Source organism: Galleria mellonella, unplaced genomic scaffold (assembly GCF_026898425.1).
Source record: "Galleria mellonella isolate WM207_F2 unplaced genomic scaffold, CSIRO_AGI_GalMel_v1 utg874, whole genome shotgun sequence".
Classification (NCBI taxonomy): Eukaryota; Metazoa; Arthropoda; class Insecta; order Lepidoptera; family Pyralidae; genus Galleria; species Galleria mellonella.
The window spans coordinates 754,317-768,021 of NW_026442167.1; the positions used below are offsets into that span (position 1 = coordinate 754,317).

General features: G+C 34.7%; 1 protein-coding gene across 1 annotated transcript; it reads left to right on the plus strand.

Moving 5' to 3' along the window:
- Nucleotides 1–208: 208 nt before the first annotated feature.
- LOC113519072 (zinc finger protein 708-like) lies at nucleotides 209–13,693 on the plus strand. The gene is made up of 7 exons (XM_052902159.1): nucleotides 209–352; nucleotides 631–1,060; nucleotides 1,785–1,880; nucleotides 2,242–2,730; nucleotides 4,010–4,219; nucleotides 5,591–6,396; nucleotides 6,893–13,693. Exons 2-7 carry the CDS (start codon nucleotides 771–773, stop codon nucleotides 7,165–7,167), a joined length of 2,166 nt encoding a protein of 721 aa, XP_052758119.1. The 5' UTR covers nucleotides 209–352; nucleotides 631–770; the 3' UTR covers nucleotides 7,168–13,693.
- Nucleotides 13,694–13,705: the final 12 nt, after the last annotated feature.

The following is a 13,705-nucleotide window of genomic DNA, read 5'->3' on the forward strand; positions in this document are numbered from 1 at the left end:
AAAATAATCTCTGCTTTAATCTTATGATAATGACAAATAGCAAAATAAATTTATAAAAAATTTATCTTTCCGACGTTTTGTTAATATCCAATTAGTATTCCGCATACCGTGCTTAAAATAGATTAAAAACAGTACAGTTTTTTTAGTATTTTTTCATCTATGTAGAATAATGACCCGCTGTCAAATTGCTGTCAAACAACAGAAAAAAAAAAAACTCCACACGTTTTCTTGGCGTTGTTTGCTATCCGGCATTACATTTTAGAAATTTTTATCTTTTATTTCGTTTGTTGTGATGTAAAATGTAGTGTTATACATAACAGATGCATTTCTTCAAGTATTTACTATTTGTTTTGTAAGTATTTTCATGAATTATTAGTATTTTCATGACTCCTAAACGTTGCATCCGATAATGGCTGAACAGGACCAACCTATGAATTTCTCAATGACATGTAAGCGGCTATATTGATAAATTCGTAACTTTGAAATTACATGTTTGATATATCAAACACGTTAAAATTGCACTATATTATTCATAATATTCTATGTTTACCATCGATAGATTGCTAGATTGCTTTACCTGTCGTCCAAGGTCGAGCCGGCATTAAAGCTATCATATGTTTTGTCTTCCAGACACGAAACAACATCATAGACATGTAGCTGCAGGTCGAAATACAGTTTTATTATGATTTTTACAATAGCAGCGCCACCAATATCCATTTGACATGAAACAGTTACAATAGATGGAGCAAACCTAATAATAATCATATACCATGGCTTCCCCCTCAACGTCGGCTGGGCGAGCGGACGACGCAGACCCGCAGTCGGTTGATTTACTGCAATCCCTCAAACTGACCACTATTGATATAGTTGGAGGCATTTTATGTCACATCTGCCATGTAACATTTGGAAATAAAAAAGATTATGACAACCACTATGTGAAGCATGATACAGGGAGAAGTGAGATAGTCTACACATGTGTCGTATGCCACAAGGAGATAACAGGTTACCGCAGCTTCCATGGACACTGTTATCTGGTTCATGTCACCAAAGATAAATTTAAGTAAGTAATTTTATTTTGACTTGTTTAAATATTTCTTTGTCTTCCTCTTCTTTTTTTATGGCTGAAAATGAAATCTATTGGTATACACTGGTGAGGCAACAGTAAGATGATAGATAAGAATGAAAGTATGTCAGTTAGCCCATTGTGATGAATTCTGCAAGATTTAACCAGTTCCAGTACTAGGTTTCCAGGGGGGACAACAAAGAAATTAAGTCTCTTTCAGCCAGTCTTACTTTATTTCTTCTATTTCACTTTTTAAAATGTATTCATAAAGTTTTCTGTTATTTTATATGAATGGGAAATTACAAAACTGCTATGGAATAAAGTTATCAGAGGAAAAATTAAGATGAAAAGATGTGTCAGTTGTTCTAAATAAAGATTATTTTTTCTACTCTAAAAAATTCTCTTATCTTCCACTGTGATAGACATGAATACCAAAAATTCTCTCTCTTTAAATGACAAAATATCGAGATATTTTTAATAGATAAACAGTTTTTTTGTTTTTTCGTTGGTTTAGCTCTGGTTGTTCACAATGGTACATTTACATGTTCATTATCTAGGTTCTATAACTTAGGATTTCCTAATTTTGGGATCAGGAATTAGAGTCATTCTGTGGTATTTCTTATTCCACTTTATCCTATCAATGCAGAAGAGGAAAGACCATTCACAATGGATGAATATCTGGCAGTGTGATGTGTTTATTTGTTTCATTATTTGTTCACAGATGCGAGACTTGCTCCAAAGTGTTTTCAAAATTTAGCGTTCTCAAACAACATATGGACACCAAACACAATTTTTTTTGTCCATCATGCAAGCAACAGTGTGTATATTTATTAAATAATAACTATATTAAAATGTGAATTACTAAAATATTATTAACATGCTTAAACTGAAACTTAATAATTCACTTGTTCTATTATCTATTGTTTCATAATGTGATTATTATATGTATGGAAAATCATAGGGAGTGGTGAAATTATTATTTTGATTATTGTTCTAATAAGAACAATGCATGCAAAATATAACATTTAGAAAAAAATTGCCTTAAAGAGGCTTCCTATTGCAATTTCCTTATAATCTAACATAGCCTACTATGTCATACACATATAAGCTTCAATCAGGGTATTTCTTAGCAAAATTTTAAAATTGATGTTATATACAAACCATTCCTTACTTTGCAGATTTTCATCAGCCAAGCAATTACAGCTACACCAAATTATTCACAAAAATGATAAGAGCCCCCCATACGACTGCCACAGTTGTGGTCAGCAAGTTAACGACATAGACAGCTGTGAGCAACATATTGAAGAACATTGCGAGATATTCTACTCATGCCCTATATGCAATGAGAATATACCAAACTTATTGTCTGCTTCCGAACATCTGATTAAGCATTTTGGCACAGTACTTAACAATGATTACCCATCAGGGAATGAATATACAGAATTGCCCATTATACCCAAAGATAGCTCCATAGACATTATTGGTGGCATTTGGTGCTGTTACTGCAAAAATATTTTTAAGAACAGGCTTGAGTTTGATACACATTTTTCTATGGAACATAGTGATAAAAATAAAGTATACTCATGTAACATCTGTGGGAAAGCATATGAGAAATACTTCTTGTTTGGGAGTCACTGCTATGATCATTTCGCTAAGGATAGATATGAGTAAGTTTCTATTGCTGTCATTGTACATACATTAAGGTAATTAAAAATTTACAGCTATATAAAAATTTCAATTTAAAAGCCTTTATTAATTGACCATAAATATAATACTTATGCAGTAAAACAGTCACTGGGTGTACATGTTGATGCAAATGCCTCTCTTAGCATCTTCCATCTTCTTCTATCTCTTGCTGTCCTGAGTTAGATCTTATCTGATCATCTTTCATATTGGCAGCCTCTTTTCCTTTTAGTTTTGTACTGAAGAATTCTTTATGTTACAATATTGGTCTATTTACTTACCTATTAACATATGTCCTATCTATCTTCCATTTCAGTCAACTTTGTTTGTGACCTCTTCCCATCCTGTTGTGGATCTTAGCTCTGTAGCTTTTTTTTGTATCTCTTCTTGTGTAACCTAGTATCCTCCTTATGAATATTTTTTTGAGTGGTTACCTATTTTTGGCTGCCATATAGTCAATATGTTTTTTTACTGAGATGAAGTATTGCTTACTTTTCCTAATATTTGTAAATCCATCCACACCCTAAAACAAAAATGGTCATGCACATTGTGGTTTCAAAAGAGCTTCCTCCTGTGAACACTCATTTTGTGAAACAATCTTCATGAAGAGGTTTTCTCTGGAAACTGTATTGATATTTTTATTAATATTTGATATAATGAAGCATGAGCACTTGCACCAAGCAATAAAAAACACGTATTTAAATCCACTTATACTTTTATTTCTTTTATATTTTACAACAATTTCCTCAGCCATATATCTTACATTTTTCACACACACCAAAGACAATCATGCAGCGCCCTCTGGCCTACTCTACCGTAACTACTTATTCGTTGTCTATGCCTTATGTTGCAATTATTAAAAATAATAATTGTGGAGGCTGGAAACACAAAACAATGAAACTCAACAAAGTGTATCGTGGGGTTCTTCAAAAAGGGCATAATAAGGTTTCTTATCAGTAGGCTATGCATGTATGAAATTCCTGGTGTTATCCTGTAACATATCCTGTCCATAGGCTATGGTAACCATGTTTACCGCTAGACGACTGTGAATTTGTTTACCACCATAGTAATATTAAAAAAAATGCAAAATGGCATTGTCTTTCCGATTGTGTTATCAAGCAGTACATTGTAATGCATGATTTGTTGTTTACAAGTGCTCAATTCGGTTGATCTAGAAAAGTGTTTGTTGATATTAACTTACTTTGCAAGGAACAACTTTACAATAGAGATAAGGACATGACATGTTTTTTTTTTTAATTTTAGGTGTGATGAGTGTGGAAAAACATTCTCCCGCCTCTCTCTGCTAGTGTTTCACACAGAAGCTTTCCACTCGAGCGACACAGTGACCGACAAGCCATTCACATGCATGCAATGTGACCATGGCTTTATGTCGGAGTCCCGCCTCCGTGTTCACCTGCGAGAGGTTCACGCCATTCAGCATATTAAATGTCCTGTAGAAGGATGTCAAGAAATGTAAGTATTGAAGCCATACATCCTTTCTTTACTACACATCTTTTGAAAATAATGAAATCTTAGATTATAAAGATAGAACACTGAGTGACAAAAACAGGTCTAAATTCATTCAGCTGAAGTGACATTTGGCTGAATCAATTTAGACCTGTTTTTGTCACTTTTGACAGATTTTTTCGTTAGTGGCAATGATCCGATATTACGGCATTTTGTCAAACAAAACTGTGAAACGATAGTAATAATAAAAAATACCTATCTCAATCGAATTTTGAATGGATGTCTAGGATATCTACATATGAAATAATAGTACATATATATATATATATATATATATATATATATGTACTATTTTATAGATTTTTTAAACCGAAACAACCTGAGTCCTCAAGAATTGCAATATATGAGGGGTAACATGGGCGAAACTGTATACTCTCTTGCATCCATGGTACTGCTCGTGTCTATAGCCGATGGTTACAACTTTCCATCAGGTGGGTTGTCAGCTTGTGTCCCATTCTAAGTTACATAAACAAAAAACAAATTGCGCCATTTTTTTAAATGTTGCAAGAAGTTGGATTAAAAATTTTCTACATTAAGTTTATTTTTTAAAACTGAATTGGGGATAGTTTTTCCGATTTGATATAACATCTATAAATATTGCTTATAAATTAATATACCACCCAGGTTTACTGAAGTCTTAACAAAAATTAGAATAAAAAAAAAATATACATGTATTAATTACAATAATAATAATTGAAATGACCCCTTTCAATTATTTTAAAACAAATAAGTCTTAGATATAATATTATCATATTGCACATCTTTCTATGCATGCAACCTGTGGGCTATATATACTCAAAAATCCTACAGCGACCTCGGTATCCAATATAATAACGCGTTCAGGGTGTTGATGGGGCTGCCACGATTCTGTAGCGCGTCAAGGATGTTCGCCGAGCATCGTGTATTATTATTATTAAATATATATACAAGTATACAAGTCAAAGTAATAGTTTATTTGTTACAATTACAAGTTTACTCGATCAATACATTAATGTACTTGCATGTTATAATTTAAGTTTGTATTATTTTGTAAACTTCTGTTATATGCGCCAAATATTTTATTTAAAATAAAAATAAAATCACTAAAGATCATTCCAAATATTTTTATTCACTAAAAATATTCATAAGTATTTTTTGTACCGTTTTTCAATTTAATCATGCAATATATTTTCCCTTTTATTCTGAGTTATAAATTAACATTAACCATCCTATTCATGCACACATTGAGATTTTGTGGCGAAACATTAGAATCTCTCCAACATTCTATCTATATAATCTAAGTTTTATAAATAAATATTTTATTAATATTTTTTTCAGATTTCAAACGCCAAAAGAATTGATCCTCCATAAACGTCAACATAAAATAGTTGATGACCATAGATGCCAGCAATGCGGTCTCCACTTCACCACCCTGAGTGCCTGCGAGAAGCATGTCCCCCTGCACTGCAAGAAGCAGTACTCGTGTCCGGTCTGCAAGAAGAATTACAGTGAAAAATACCTCATCATGAAACATGTGCCGCAGCACTTCTCAGCCGTTATACACATATGCAAAGATTGCGGAAGAATGTACAATGCCAGAAATCGTCTAGTGGAGCACGCAAAGGTACATTCCAAGGAACGTGTGCACAAATGCAGCTACTGTGAAAAGAGTTTCGTGAAGTCGTACCAGTTACAGCAACACCTCAACATACATACTGGTCTGAAGCCGTACAAATGTGTCGAGTGTCCGAAATCGTTTGCAAGCGCCCCCAATTGGTCCAAACATATGCGTAAAATACACAATATCCATTCCAAAAACCTTGCGAAGCCTGCACTCGAGAATAACAATGAAGTGTTCAATGCAGCTGATCCGAAAGCAAAGAAGACAAAGGCAAACAATATTATTCCAGACAGTTATAAAATAGATGATTTAGTCGATTCAATGAGTTCAGAGATATCAATGGATGCCTTTAGTTGCAAACTGTATGAGTCTGACGAGAGTACGATCGAGTCTGACACCATCGGCCCAGCAGTGATGGAGAAGGACGCGACGATGTATGACTCCGCAAACACGCTAGACGTCATGAGCGACCTCACTGAACTCACTAACGCCTCATCCGATGACTTAGAAGCTATTATAAATGGTAAGTCTTATAAATGGTAAGTCTTAACTATTTTTTTTTATGCGATTTCGAATGGCAAACAGGCTGACGGCTTACCTGATGGAAAGTGGTAGTCGTCGCCTATGATATGACATGAGCAGTACCATGGACATAACAAAGTATACTGTTTCGCCCATGATACCCCCCATGCGTTGCCATTCCTGAGCACTCAGGTGTTATTCCTCTGTACCCAGTAAATTCATGCCATAGGTTTGAAGGGTCCCACCCTTCAAACCGAAACATAGCCATGCATATGGATGGATTCATGGATTATATATATATATATATATATATATATATATATATATATATTATTATATACTTATTTATTTATTTAATAATACTAATAATCCCTTCCCCCTTATCTATTATGGTGAGCGTTTACGTGTATCTCGTGTGACCAGACAGTGTAAATGTGCTGGCGCTGGTGCTGCTCCGATACACTATTTACCCCTAATAATTGTTTGTCTCTCTGCAGCATGCACAGGGTCAGGTTCTACGTCGGCGTCAGTGTGGTTCCCGCGCGAGTACGGGCCGGACTTCGTGTCGGCGCAGGACGGCGGCGGCGGCGGCGGCGGCGGCGCGGTCATCGACCTGGACCCGCCGCTGCCGCACATCGACCCGCGGCTGGCGCAGCGGCCGCCGCGCGCCTGGGACCCGCCCGTGCTGGCCAAGCTGCAAGACTGCCCGCTCGCGTACGCAGACATCGCCGACACCGTGCACCTCTCCCTCATGAACACGGACATATACTGAACACGCAGCCCCTCTCGCCGCGCCCGTCTACGCTGCGGTCTACTCCACAGGTCTATCTATACAGTCTATTTACAGGGTACACACGAATAATACCTGAGTCCTCAGGAATGGCAACGCATGGGCGGTATCATGGGCGAAACAGTATACTCTGTTATGTCCATGGTACTGCTCATATATCGTCATAGTCGTAGAATACTGACGGATCTGACGAAGATTACATATAAAGATCCGTCAGTATTCTACGACTATGACGATATAGTTGACGGTTACCATTTCCCATCAGGTGGGCCGTTAGCTTGTTTGCCATTCTAAATTGCTTAAAAAACAAGTGTAGTTTTTTAAATTGTGCAAAATTGGAAGTCAACTTTTTAAAGGACATCATATTGTAAATGTTGACAGCACTGAAATAAACAGAAGTCCTTCAGTTTACTGAACTGTCCTGTAATCGACTTGTACAGGTTTACCTCGTATGTAGACTGTAACGTGTACGGCTTGCATTAGAAACTAATAGTCGAATAGTGTTATATATATATATATATATATATACGGCGGAACGGTCTCGGCTTTCCTAACGTTTCGTTCGCACATCAACGAGTCGTGTATTAATACGAGCCAAGCTTTTATCAGTTTACGAATCGTGAAAAATAACGGATCCGTTATCGTGAGTCGTCGTAATTTACGATTCAGTTTTGACACACAACATGGTCGATTTTGTGACACCATTCTCTAAACCTATGTTTAAAATTAAAATATCAATTTGGTTTACAACGAAATCTTCATTCTAATGAAGTAATTTTCTAAATAGATTTCAAGTTAAAATTATTCTTTATTGTACATAAAAAGGTATTGTGACAGAATAGTAATTAAATATAAAAGTCCACAAGGGGGCGAGCTCATCTCTGAAAAGAGATTTTGTTCCAGCAAGCCCAATATGAGATAAACTGGCAGTTTATTCATAGTGACAGGCATACATGTGTACCAATCGACTTAAATGTTATAGTTCAGTGATTCTCAACCTTTTTTTTTGTCGCGGCACATATTTAACGATTTCAAAATTTGGCGGCACACAAAGAGAAAGATAAAAATTATTTACTTACTACAACACACTGCATAAATAGTTTATGACAAAAAATTTTAAAAATTTGCAAAATTTGGCGGCACACTTTCAAAATTTGGCGGCACACAAAAGTGCCGCGGCACAGTGCTTGAGAATCACTGTTATAGTTTAAAATAAATACATAAATATTTATTTTAATCATTTGAAATTTATTTCATATTGGTTCTTAGAATGAAGATTTGGTTCTTATATCAAATTAAAACTTTTAATTTTAGAGGCAGCTTTAGAGGCACGAAATCGAGTCCCAATGTCCCAATTTGTCTTTGTGTAATATATTTCTTCATTTATATTGTTAGTATAAGTTGCCAATGACCGAAATTGGCAAATCGTATTATAGCACAACTCAATTTTTATATATAATCGTCTATTCGTCATTGACGATTCGTAATTTAAACGGCGAATCATCATTGATGATCGAATGTGTGAACGGGGCCGTAAGTTTATACGATCATTTTAATATATTGCCAAAAAAAAAGTAACAGTTTCTAATACATTGTATTTGTATGAAGTTAATAAATACATTTGATGTTTTAATCGATTCGAACGAAAGTGCCGATCGCCATTCTGCTGAGCCACACTGCTACCTCATTCAGAAACGATTATATACCTCAGTAATCCATAGGAACTATTTTAATGTAACTCTCGAGATAAATATATAACATATATCCCACCAAAACATTATGTGCATATAATGTTTTTATCATATTCATAACAATGCTACCTCATTTTAGTTTTTTAAGTTTGTGCTTTAGTATATCAACAGAGGAATATTTTGGGATTCATCGTTTCATATAAAAAAAAGAAAAAAAAAACTTACTATATAATGTAGTGTATGTATTTGTGCCATGCGATCGTTCGCGCAGTCAATGCAGATTGGTGTTTTATTCGTAAATTGTAAATGACACGTGTCACGTTGGAGCGGACGTTTGCCGCATCCGATTTAATTCAGTAGAGCTTGTGATAGTATACCGGCTCGTCTTATAATTTCGATTGATTCGATCCAAAGTTTTAGGCTTAAGATACTTCGGTGAACACAGCTTTGTAAATATTGGTATTGTTTGCGGCACTTGGTAATTGCATTTCTGTGTTGCTTGCTTTACAAGGCTGCCGGCTGGTGATGATATGGGACCTCCATAAAATGGTGTCTATTTGAAAATTGAATTTGGAAACATTTCAAATGATTCGAACGTTTACTTTTTTTTTTTTATTGGGGTCTCTCGCGCCGAGCCCCCGACTGCCACGACGCCGCTGTCGTTCCGTGCTGCGCTGTGCTGGGCCGGCGGCAAGCCCGTGCATTTCAATTTCGATTCCTTTTTTTATTATTATATTCAAAATTACATCGCAAAGCGACGTGATTTTAGTGTAAGTGAATCGATAGTGCTGTGATATTTTTATGTATATTTAGTGTTAAGGGTATTGACCGTAATGAGCGAGTACAAACATTATTTATGATGGATTAAATATTAACAAAGAGCGCGGCGCCCGCGCAGGCGCCGCCCCCGGCGGGCGCGACCGCTCGCGCATGTGCAACCGACGCGTCGGCTGCACCGGCCCGTTCAGGGGTTCCGTATATTTCATATGCGAACAGAAACACAATCGGTGTCTTTTCACCGTAAAAAAAATATATACGAGACAGTGTTACTTAAATTAGCAGACACGGAACTGCATCTAATAATGTTGAAGTATATTTAAAGAGATATTGAATAAAAAAAAAAATAAAAAAATATAAATTGGAACTCCGAAATATATTTTGGAGAGAAATATGTATTTACAAGTGTGAGAAGAGGGGTCTTAGTGATAAACGTATCCAAAGACTGTTAGGTATTATAAGTTCTTTGAACTTGAATTTGACTTATAAGTCAGGGATATAATGCGGAATAAAGATACGCGGAAGCAAAATTGTAATAGATAACGGTGTAGCTAACGAATATCATAGGCTTTGACACGAAATTGACAAAATGCAAGATTGGCGCCTCAACCACCTACCGAAGGTTCGTAGTAGGCAGTATGCAAAATTATAAACTAACGACAAGACCCATTTAAAATTTGGTGTAACGCATGTGTAAGTCAAAATTGACACCATGCTTGAGTTTACAATAAACGTATACGTGGTGCGTGCCCACTGCTCGGCAGTGTAGCGCCACCTGAAGCAACCACGCTCGTTTGGTTCCCCCAAGTGCAGCTGGGCTGGTGCCCGGCTGTACTGTCGGCCGGTGTGCTGTCAACACAGTGCGTGCTTACAGTAAGAAGTTCACATAGGCATAATGAGTCATACAACAAACGCATCGTTTACCTCAACAGAGGCTCACGTAGTTCATAAATAAATAGTACTTATTCGAAAACTTCTGTAATCATAATAATTGGAAAATACCATTTCGATGTAAAATTTTCGTCGCAAAGGGAACAATATGAATATTATAAAAGTTTGTGAAACTTAATAAATATAATATATATATATATATTTGAGGAAATCTCTTAATTATGATATGGGATATTTTTAATAAATGAGTGTAATAGTTTAAGAATTGAAAAGAAAATGTAGGTAATTCATATAAAAAAAAAAGAATATTTTCTGTATTGCGATCGTTGGTTCGCGCCATTTATATTATAGAAATAAGTTAGGCAATTTATTAAATTGTCCCCTTTGCGACCGTATTTGTCCCTAGCTTTTAGGTGTTAGGTTAGACTCGAGCACAGGGTATTGTGGTTCTATTTTATCGGAAGCGTTATTTGATAGCTCGATTAGTAAGAGATATAAATCATCCGACAAATCAGATGGTTGTCTAATACTACCCCAATACCCGACTGTGTACTAATAGTTTCCGAATAAATCTGTCTTAAGGATGTGTTAGCGTTTGACCGGGTTTAAAAGTTTTCTCTTGTTTTCAATCTTTGAGCTGTACTCTGCTGTTTTGTTCGGCTTGCTAGCAATTCCAAATGGGACCGTATTATTATAGGGCTGTTTACTTTAAAATTATCTTGTTTACATCATTGTTTCCAGTGATATATGTGTATGTGTGTGTGTGTGTGTGTGTATGGAATGTTTGGCAGGAACAGAGTGTAGCTCGACGAGGTACATGTCAAAATATTCACTTAGTTTGAATTTGTTACATTTATGCTATTTTTGGAACTTTATCCGTATCCCACATCATCCAGTTAAGTGCTACGACTTAATAATATAATAAATATATATATATTTTTTTACAGATGTTACTTTCATAATTAATAATCAGTCAAAGGAGCATTTGACTAAGAGTTTTGATATATTCTTATATATTACTACTATAAAATAGAAATTTCCGTTACATACAGACTTGTTCAAGAGATCCAGTAACTGTACATTCTATTGTCTAGAAATAAATATTTCTGTTGAATTTCTCCCTCTAAACAAATGGCATACGAAGCTATCGATAAATGTTAAATATGTCATCGTTGCCGTCTGCATGAGGTGTGAATGGGACAGCAACATTCAGTGTCTTGCTCTTTCCCACGTGCACGGTAACAAACATATATGTAACCATATACTGCCATTTGTTTGGATGAACCGATAGCACTGCAATTCGTTTTATGGTGCATCAACTTGTTTTTGTGTTTTTTATGATTTTTTTTGTTTCTTTATAATTTTATGGCATCTCTCTATATGGCGCGAAAGTTTTTTGAACAATTGAACATTTTAAGAACGTGGTATCGGTTTTTTTTTTTTTTTTTGTAAATTATACGCATTTAATTATAAATACAATACATAGATGTTATGCAATATACATTTAACCCGGTCGATGTTTCGTGTAGTAAGCTAAATTTTTCTTTTTAATTTCTTTTTAGTGCTTTTGAAATATGCATAATGTAATCTGTATAAGAAATTGTTTTCAGGCATATTATTGTCGATAATTATTTCGGTATCGCGAAATTATTTTTGTATATAAAATGTTTTTATTCTTTACACTAACAATGGTTGCATGATGATTACACTTTGATTGCTGTTACAAACAACTTAACAGAGCTGGCAATGGGATGGCCGCGCGGTATGCTATAGGACTTTCTTTCAATTTTTTTTTCTTTTACACTGTTGTATTCTGTCTCGTACAACTTCCTAGTAATGAAAAGGAGCGGTGGTAAAAATAATGACCTACCTTTTTGAGCAGTCGTGAGAAACTAATCAAGCCATAGACAATAAAATTAGGTAGAGTTTATATAAAACCGACCTTGTACTTGAATTCTAATACTCGGGTTATATTTGCAATTTTTGTTAAAAGCATAATTTGCTTTCAGAAATCTGAAATAATAGATTGAAAAAATGTTTAGTATCATACTGGTTGTTAGTCGTATTTATCGTTCGTAACGTATCATGGCAAGATTTGAACCACTGGCTTTACTTTAAACGTTAGTTTTGTTAAATCAATAACGAAGATTATTATTTGCTATGTTACAATATTTGTCATTTCCCTCCATTTATATTACATGCTCTGATGCTTAAGTTTGTTACTAGATGGCGCTGTTCGGCAGAGTCATAATACTTTGTCTATGCCAATGTATAAGTTTGTTGGTGTAAAGGATAATTTGGCTTTTGCTTTAATTTTTCCCACTTGGTGTTAAACAAGGTATGTTTTCGTGCGTCAAGCTTCTAAATGTAAATAGAGTCACTGTTACAATTTCCTTTTTAATTACATAATTTGGTTACATATGTAATGAACGGTTTATTTAACTATTACTATTTTTTTTTTCATCAAAATAATGTGAAACTCTTATACTCAGCTACAATTTCTTATACATTTATAATTAGGTCCGACGTTTAGTCCTTAAAGAAAATAATTTACTTTTAGCTTAATTTTTTTTGTTTCATAAAACTACCTCCTTTTAATAATAATAGAACATAATAGTTTTGAATTTTGTTGTCTATGGATATTTATAGTTCATACTAATCATATATTTAATTGTTATATACCCACAAATACAGAGTTTTCCATTTAAACAGGCATTGATTAATATTGTATCTCCTATGGAAACTTTATATTTTTATTCTTGAACTTGATACGCCTGAAATAGCCCAACAGTGAATAAGAAATTCTGAAACTTTCGGCATTGTTCTTTGGAGTATCCGTTGTTTTGATGAAACGTAAGTACTAAATAACATACCGAACTACCTCTGCATGCCTCTACGGTAGGTAACAAACAGTTAAATAGATTTTGTTATATGTAGGTAACTACATTTTGACTTTACACTTTGATATTTACCTATTATATTTTGTATGTTATATGAAACAGAGTAATTATAAGGGACATAGGTTTTACATATACTATAATAACGCTATTCACTTGAAATTGTATGCATGTTATTTTCCATTTCATGTAGAAGCCACTCAATCTGAATGGGATTGTATTGATTCTTAAACATTATAAACAATCTGCATATATCGAGCGTTT

Coding starts and splice junctions, on each gene's coding strand:
- LOC113519072 (XM_052902159.1), top strand. CDS start 771: ATGGCTTCCCCCTCAACGTCGGCTGGGCGAGCGGACGACGCAGACCCG. Junction 1,061..1,784: donor GTCACCAAAGATAAATTTAA/GTAAGTAATTTT, acceptor ATTTGTTCACAG/ATGCGAGACTTGCTCCAAAG. Junction 6,397..6,892: donor CTTAGAAGCTATTATAAATG/GTAAGTCTTATA, acceptor GTCTCTCTGCAG/CATGCACAGGGTCAGGTTCT.